General features: G+C 38.6%; 1 protein-coding gene across 1 annotated transcript in view; it reads right to left on the minus strand.

Annotated features, from left to right (window-relative positions):
• Positions 1-953: 953 nt before the first annotated feature.
• LOC117936106 (uncharacterized protein C14orf132) overlaps positions 954-9,575 on the minus strand; it is a 24,070-nt gene continuing 15,448 nt past the window's right edge. The window contains exon 2 of the mRNA XM_034858891.1: positions 954-2,389. Within this exon, the coding sequence (XP_034714782.1) occupies positions 2,150-2,389 (240 nt within the window). The 3' untranslated portion in view covers positions 954-2,149. The remainder of the gene's footprint in view (positions 2,390-9,575) is intronic.

A 9,575-nucleotide genomic window follows, 5' to 3' on the forward strand; every position in this document is an offset into this window, starting at 1 on the left:
CTCCTTTTGTTGCATTTTCAATAAACGCTTTAGTGAAGCTCCCTCCGGCCTGCTGCCTGTTGCTTTTGGGTCCTCACCCCCCACCGTAACAAAGAAGTACGATTATTTTAGGAATTCTGCATGAAAGAAAAAATATCCCCCAACCCTGCAGTACTTCAAAGTATTCCTAGGGGTACTAGTACCCTCATTTGATTTTGCTGCCTAGCTTTACAGTACTTGTTCCTCCTGTTTTGCCTGATTTCTGCCTACTCCTCCTCAGATGTGTTTGCCTGAGTCTGTGTATGTTATGCTTTAGTTTTCCCAGAAGTGTGTCAGTATGTAGTTTACAACATGTCTCAACACCGTATTTCTACATCAACCATTTATTAAAAAATACCAGGCTTGAAAGTCCTTCTTTAAACATTGTAGAAGTATACTCATAATAACAGAGTGTATCTGAATTCCTCCTTAAATGGTACAGTTGATACATTAAGCTATTATTGTTGTTCGCAGCAGTGAATGAACATTTGAACATGTACAGTATGGTGTTTACAAGACAGGTTCATAACTTTTAACCTACAGTTTTGTCTACTTGCTGTATTCACATCAGAAAAAACTAAAACATTTTTATAAGTTCTATGATAGCTTGCTTTCCTAAAAATAAAAACTGTGTAAGCAAAGCACAAATAATTTGCTAAGTTAAAAAAAGCAATGTTAAGAGTTGTTAATATGCATTATCTATATAAATGCAGTGCAATGTTTCCTGTGATTTTCTTTGTATGTGTGAGCATTATGAAATGCTCGGAATAAAAAGAATACACTTCATCAGTGTTTGCAGGTTAATGCTTGAGTCTCAGAGAAAAGATGTTTCCTAATTAGGACAAAAATAAGTTGCCATGGAGACAGCTGCCTCCAGATTTTACAGTAACACAAAACTAAATTACAATGACAAATTTAGAGGGACAGCTTGATACGATATATGAGGACATTTCATTTTAAAATGAGGCATCCTTTCGCTATTCACATTAGTATACATGTATCAGACAGTTCACTGCAGATCTGGTCAGTGTTGAATTACTTTTGAACAAATACATTTATGAATTTCCACATCTGCCGTCCTGTTGACAGTATTAATTCTGAGTGACAGTAAATACTTTTACAAGCTGTACGTCAAAAACAAAGAAAACACACAAATTAGTTAAAGTGGACTACAACATCTTGTGATTAAATTTGTGCTTTTAAATGTATTTCATTAACATCTGTAGATGATGTCTAAACATGAATGAACAGACGATGACATTACAATTAGATGTTCTAATAATCCCTGGCAAATATTACTCTAAGTAATTGACAATAAGACCATTTATTTCAAAGGGGTTGACTCAGTTACACTTCTCATCTAATCATAAAGTCATCATCCGTTGTGAATAATTGGGTTTCATAATTGGGTTTCTTTGTTTCCTGTAGATAAAATTGTTTATATAGTATATACAGTGATGATCATGTCCACACACCATGTTTCATCCACAGATTAATGTTAAATAAGCTCTAATGTCCTGGGCCTAAGGGCTGCCTGGCATGGAAATAATCCCAGCACTTTGTAAATGTTTCAACACTTACCATGACTGTTCAGTCGCATAATTAAACAGCATTGCTTAAAATTGCTAAGCAGCTATGGGTTGGATGTTTAAGATGGCCTGGATCAACCTGAATCTCAAGCCCCATTTAATCTCCATTCTCATCTCTGCATTATAAGTGTGGGTGTTGTCTGAGGAGAAACATGGAAACAACATCAAGCTGGAAAAGAATTCTTGCTTGAGAGTGCAGGTCTGATGTTTCTGTTGTTAACTAAAGAGCTGTCAAACACAAAGCTTCTTTTCAAACTTCCAATTGTAGCAACCCAAAATGCTCTGAGCACTGCCTATGAAGGCAGCCAAGTCACAGTCTTCCCCTTTGATGATGAAATGTAGTAGTCTATATGTCATTGTCTAGTATCACAACTGTCACACCTGTGGGGACTCACACTGATCCAAAGCTGAGAGAGAGGGGGGAAAGAGAGAGAGACATAGAGAAAGAGTGTCTGTCTACAAAGCGTGGCCTCACTTTAGGCTCCGGAGATCTGGAAAAGTCAGGATTTGTGCGCATGTTTGTCTTTTTAAGCATATGTTAATCAGAAAGTAAAGGCGTAGACAACGCCAACCACCACAATATTTCCAATGGTCGCGAAGATGGCGATCCAGAGCCAGATGGCATCGCTGGACATGGACTGCGACTCATCCTGCTGGCCGTGGACCGATGCGGCAGAGGCAGCGGCGTGGACGCTGGCTGAGGAGTTGAAGAGCGAGTGCTCGCCGCTGTAGTCGTCATTAGGCGAGGAGTCCATAAAGGCTCCCGTCATCAAAACTGGGATCTAAGAGGGGAGGAAAAAATGTAAGGAGAAAAGTTATGTATATATATTTCAATTTTGGCATTTGAAGAAGAGAGTATATGGAGAGAAGTGAAACAGATGGTGTTGCATTAAGGTTTTGCTTTTCCAATCACTGGCTACTGGGGACTTGGCTTCTACTTCTTTTTAAAACAACCTTGGTGGAGTTACATACCAAACTTACATGCAGTAGCTGTTACTTATCCTGATTCCAGTACTTTTTCTTATGTAATCATTCAAACATAATAAAAAAAAACACATTAGTGCAAGATAGAAAAAATCCTTTGGCATGGCTGATTGTTTTTCTATTGGCCATGAATTAGCCGGTCTATATGTGCTATATTAAAAGAAATGATAGGTACTGTAGATGAATCACGACATCATCAGTATATGCACAAAGTTTCCGACACGGGATCCCACTGTATCTCACACACTGCTTAGTGTGTGTGTTTGTCTTTGCATGTGTGTGTATTAAGAAGGCAGTACTTGATTAACATGAAATAAATATTTCAAATGTGGCAAGTGAAAATTATCCATTGCATGGGACAATCAGAGCCCTGGGAAGCTTAGCCATTAAAGCAAAACTGAATGCTTTTATGTGTGTGAGAGTATTTTACGTGTGTGTGTGAGTGTGTCTGTCTATAAAGCAGGGTATGTGATTGAGGAATGCACGTGAGAATCTTACCATGCTCAGACTCTGAAATGATGTTGAAAAACAATTCTAAAAATACCTTGGAGGAATGGATACACAGAAATTCTCTTGTGCTTGCTCATTTTCTCTCCCTCTCTCTCTCTCTCTCTCTCTCTCTCTCTCTCTCTCTCTCTCTCTCTCTCTCTCTCTCTCTCTCTCTCTCTCTCTCTCTCTCTTGTACACAGATGCTAGTGCACAAAGATGTTAACACACACACACACATACTTTAGCTCTTCCCTCACACAGGGGAAAACACTGTTCATAAAGCATTCTGCTACTCTCTGCACATTGGCCCCTGGTGGTGAATAATGACATGACACATCCCGCAGAGTGCCTGCTGTTCACACGAGCATGATGGGGGCAGACAGGCATGCATGAAGTCCGGCAACCTGGGTCTCCCTGCCCCCCACCCAGTAACTGCTCATTCCTCTTGCCACAACATTGCATATGTACCTTGCATTCGTTTCTTTTTTCCACCATGAGCAGATTCACATCAAACAGTCATATGCCCATCACATGTGTGTGGTAGGCTATCACAAGTTACATTACAAATTAGCATCAATGAGAAGAGTTAACGCCTGCACACGGATTCCAAACCACAAAGGCATTTAAATGGACAATATTTTGATTCCTGTTGGATCCAGTAAAAATAGTCCCCGCACCCATTGGTGTGGCTAACTGCGCAACCTCCTCAAGGTGATGAACACCTAAAAACTAATTAACACATTTCAAGACATACACAATGATACCACATAATGTGTGGAAGTGCATAGACAACAAACATTAATATATCAAGTAAGTCAAATGTTCAAGTATTTTGCATAACAAAAAACACTAGAAAAGTTTTTCAGCAAACAAACATCATAGTTTTCTATTAAGATACATGCACAGATACATGTTAACACTAGATAGACAATTTTTGACAAGAAGCTATACGCAAGCTAGCAAAATCAGTTTTATCAATTAACTATTGTCTTAAAAGATTATTTTGGGGCATCTAAGAATCTCTTCTGACCGCTCATCAACATACTTTTTTTAAAATCACACTACATTGTGATCTCTATAGACACCACAATGTGGAAAACCGTATCTTAACCACAATCAAAGCTGTGTCTAGCTTCTCTAAATTCTAAAGTTCAGTCAGACGATAACTAAAGCTCTCAACCCTGTCTGCATTCTTTATATTTTTGTTTTATTTATAAGGAACTCATTGTCCACAGGAGTGAGCTGTTTGCATAAATGGGGAAGTGGACCGAATAAAAATTAAGCGGATACTGGGGGTGTGTGCAAAAATATCCCAGTCACAATCCTGAATATTTGATTGCTCACCATTTTTGGAAGAAATGTTGTGCCTGTATACACAGTACATGTAGATAGGCGTTTCGATTACATGTCAGTGGTATATCATCATTTTTCAAGGGACTTCCTCTTCTATCATTCATCCAAACCCACAACTCCCATGTAGATCATGCACATGAGGTCAGCGCAGCAAGCGGTTAAGCACTAATGGAACAGAAGGAAATAGGAGATCTCGAGAAGGAGCATCCTAAAGGACCTGAGCACTTATGCGGGCAATGAAAGTCATACACTCAGCATTACTGCTAGGAAACCCTGTTGACACACTGCACAGGGATGACTTCAGTATTAAAGTTGTACTACTGACCAAAGTTTCCTGGAAACCTTACACACTCTCTTCTCCAGGTAAACTGGTGGCTGAATGATTTCAACAAGCACATCCACACAGAAAACTTGCTTGCTGCTAAATTTCAGTAAGTGTTAGAATTGAGCACATAGTTTAAACTACATTTATGGAGGAGGTGGGCCATTCTGATAGATATATACAACCTGACAGACTGAGCTACTCTACTTTAAACCGTCAACAAGTTGAAAGTGGTCTCATTTCACAGATTGTCTAATGAAACAGTCTTTTTAGGATAAACTGAAGGAGAACTGCTGCACACTCAGACATTAGACTACACAATTTTTCTTGTAGTTCACAACAAAAACTGTACAATGTGTATCTACTTTTGTAATGCATTTCTTTCTCAGCAAGCTAACTCTGAAAGGCATACGTTTGGTTTCAAGTCTGTGCTCGTTACATTTCATTATTACAAAAGTATGAAGATGCGGAAAAGGGGAGAGTTGCAATTCTACATCTTCAGAATAAAAACAAGATATCCCAAGTGTTATGCCCTTATTTGAAAACAGACCATACTAGCTTCTGCGATCAGTTGCTGTAACTAATCGTGGAAGGCCATGAGGGCTTGTTCCACAGAGGCCCCATTTAAACTTGTCTCATATCCTAATAAAATCCGGATGAGATTTAATGCACTTTCAGTTACACTAAGCCACATATATACAAATCTCTGTTGGCCAGATCAGAAATCTAATTGCAATCTGTCTTGGTTTTCCCAGATGACATGCAAATCAGGGTTGGCCCAGAGTCTGCTGGTAATGCACCTGAAGATGTTTGGAAACTGGTAAAAAACAACAGAATAAGAATGACTTTGGCAGTTTAGCAATTTAGTTACAGCTGTGGCATACTACCTCCTGAGGTGGTTTGGCATTTTGATTTGATTAAATCTTTTCAATCTGTCTTGAATGCTTCCGGTCCACCCAAAATGCAGAAAATGAGTGTACAGCAAATGGGTTAATCTACAGTGAGAAAATTACAAGAATCACAGCCAAACATGTGAGATATTAGCCTTTTGTCTAATTGTGTGTATACTGACATCCCTTATTTGTAAAGAAAGAGGGTAGGATTAGCCCCCACTGATTTTACAAAGCCCTGTTAGGGATCTCTTCTCAAAGCCCCTTCATGTGGTCTAATCCTTTAAAACTACAATTTGACGTTTAAATCTAGTATTTGATATGTTAGATGATGAGTGAAATGAATGGAATTAAAGATAGACAACATTTTTACTTAATTGTGTGATGTCATCAGCAAAATAACATCCTGCCATTAACTAACAATAGAAAAATCTCCTGACTTGCACATTTCACACCTCCTTGGCTCTGAGTAATGCCTACACCTGTGCAATGCTCCACACAGAAAAACCCCAATTCATGCTAGACAATACAGTGAAGCTCCTTTCACTGTACCATTGCACCTGCTCTCCTCTCACAGCTTTGATTTATTCATCCCAGCTGTTCCTAAAGCTGTGCCACCAACACGGGTGATCACAGTAATTGTGAAATAGAAGGGAATGTAATTGCCTCTTGTGGGATGTTGCCACCAGAAAGTGCTCAGCTAAATGGCTTTGGAACAAACAAGCAAAACCCGAATAAATGTCTTTGGGCAGTGGGAAAAACCAAAACATACACCTTACCACAAAAACACTCAAGCATTGGCTGTTAAGATGAAATAAAAGATAACAAGTGTGTTTTCTGCACATAATCTGAGGTCAAATCAAAAAGTCCATACTCGTTTCCTTGTGGAGAACAACCTCCGAGGTGTACTCGAGAGAACAAACTGTATTGGAGAACAGCACAGAGGCGGACCCCTGCTATGCGAAGAATGGACTTTGTGTTTGACATCACAGGTACAATCAAGAAAACACACAGCTGATGATTTTCCCAACTGTCACAACCAATCTCTGCTTTTTTGACTACATTATTGCTCCCACGAGTGTTAATGTGGGCTGATGTCATCTTTGGTTTTAATGGATTTTTATCGGACTTTTGTTTTGAAATCCCACCTCGGCCGTGATGTTACAGCAGATTACTGTAGGACACAAGGGCACACAAGATTGCACTTGAGGAGAGAGTGTTGTAGTTGCTGCAAAATGTACTGATTTTATAGACTTTGCTTCTGGATTTTTGGTACATATGAAAGAAAAGCTCTTTAAAGACAGTTCATGCCCTGTTCAGAGCGGCATTCTTTCTCTCAGGGAGGTCACAAAGTTTTAGTCCTTGGAGCACTACAGTACACAGTAGTGTTAATGTCTTAAAGTTTAGTCACATCTGTTTCAATGTCAGTGATGTCTAGACTCCTGGATCTCAGTGGCTTCGCAGACCTTGAAATTAGCTCTGGCTCCTGCATGTTGGAAAACACGTATTAAGCACTGCTGCAGTGCAATTTTTTTAACTACAGCATGATTTATAATGCAATTTTCAAACGTATAAAAAACACTTAATGTGCATACATCTTTATTTGCATGAGTGTTTGAGCAAAAATTTGTACTGTCCCCTAAGATGCCATCTAAATATTTTAACGCACGTACCCGCTCAAAAGTAATAGGCCTTTTTCACAGCAGACATTTTGACCTGTCGTTGTAGGAAAAGCACAGGTAATAACAATAACGATGGCTCTGCTCTTTTCAAGTCCCAGTGAGCCATGACATTGGGACTGGAAGTCAGCATGCACAATACCAGGACCCTAAAAATAAAGCAGCTAAATAGAATACAGCCTTCATCAATCCTATTAATTACACTTTTCTTACTGTGACAGTGTAGCTTGTTAAAAAAGAAGGCCCATCCTGTCCAAACAGGATTTTTATCAGCCAGCTGAAAGCATTGCATAACAGCTCACCCAGCAGTACCTACTGAAACACACACGCACACACACACACACACACACACACACACACACACAAACACACACACGTAATTGCACATGGATGTGACTTGCTGTTCTGACGAACCTTTTACTGCCTCAACGCTCAATCACCACCCTGCTGAGACAGGTGTGTGTCACCATGCAGATGAAAACATCCATTTTAACTTGCTGCGTTATTACACCTTGAAAAAAAGCTACTGCACGACAATCACAACAAGCTCCCTCAGTAAAAACAAAAATGTGGACTAATAATATCTAATTAAGAAATCAAAGTGTCTGAGTGTTTACCAGGCACATGTGGTTACATCCTAATGTAGGGAGTAATTTGTGGGATCACAAGTAAACCTATGGACTTTATTTTTTATTTTTTTTAAATAGTGCACACAGTGATTCCCTGTGGAATTGCACATTGCAAAAAAAGTGTTACAGTAGAACACAAATTTACTTAGACAAAAGGTAAAAAAGGAACATATTTTTCCATTTTCACTTGCTATTATTATGATGGCCAAAGTATACTCTTTATTTCAAAACATAGATACACTTTTGTTTAGTTTAAGCTTTGCTTTCTTTCCAGCTGTACAAAACTGTACAAAGCAACCTCAAATTTCTCCAAGCAAGGATTTCAATAATGTGTTTGCGAAAGGTGGGTTTATCTATAACATACACCACAGATCCGGGAAATAAATAAAATTGGGTTACATTATTGAAAAGAAATGAGAAGGATTATTTTTCTCCGTGCAGGGTGGTGGCTTGCAGAGAAAAATGAATCACTCCTATACAATAGCAGCTACTTAGAAAAGACAACAGATTTACTCTGTACCATACTATACACCACGTCTTGCCGTAAATCTGGAGGAACATTTGCAGAGGTTTTAGGGAGGCTTGTTCACCAGCGCAGAAGTGGTGAGACCTCTAGTTTCAGGCCTGGTTCCTACTGGTCAGATTTACAGCTTTGCTTTTATTGATTTCCCCTGTCCCAGCAGCCCAGCAGCATTTTTCAATAAATCTTATAATTCAGTAGAACAAGTGTAGCCCAAGTGATCCTCACTTGACATCATGGTCAATCTGTCAACTCAGTGGAAATTGTGCAGCACAGGGGAAAGTTTATTATACAGCTTTGATATAATGAATTATAAATGTATCACCTTCATGTTTTGTTTTTTTCTCAATGGTGTACCTGACCTCAATGTGATTGATTTTTGTGTAACTGCTGATTAAGCAGCATTCAGAGTGTTATTATGCGATTCTTTATCCTTCAACATTTTGAAACTTTTGTAACTTCTGCATACGTTCAGCTACAAAAACTATTTAAGTATCAAAATGTTCAGCTCTTTAAGCATTTTAAAGGACTTCTTCAACTTTTTAGGTATATATACTTTCTGAAATATTAAGCTTTTTTCTGTTTTTACTTTACTTTACAGTCAATGTAGCAATTTTCAAATACTCTTCAGGCTTCTTCCTCTTTGAAATGCTACTCCTCCCACATACTTTTACCTACAGATGGCATACTAACTTTAAACGGTTTGCAAAATCTATAGCTATTATAAAAGGATTTAGCTTAATGATATCTTTTACAGTTTTTCTATTGTCACTATTAAAGTTTAGTGTTTCATTTAGGCTTTTTCTGTGCCTATAATAGAGTGTATATTGCATGGCTTAGAGGAGGTGATGTTTAGCTTTAGTAATTTTGCTTTTCAGCATTCACAAGCATTTTCTGCAGGAAAACCATCTAGGTGTCTATGATCTGCAATCAAAGCACTGCAAAAATTAAATCATAATGAATCAAGGCTGGAAAACAATTCAGTATTCAATCGTTTGGGATATATGGTCACAATCTAGCCTTCTGTGTTGTGGTGGGGCCCGGCTGACCGTGAGTCTGTCCTTTTTATTTAATTTTTGTGTTTTTGTTTTTTCTTTCTGCC

This window comes from Etheostoma cragini, chromosome 20, assembly GCF_013103735.1.
Source record: "Etheostoma cragini isolate CJK2018 chromosome 20, CSU_Ecrag_1.0, whole genome shotgun sequence".
Classification (NCBI taxonomy): Eukaryota; Metazoa; Chordata; class Actinopteri; order Perciformes; family Percidae; genus Etheostoma; species Etheostoma cragini.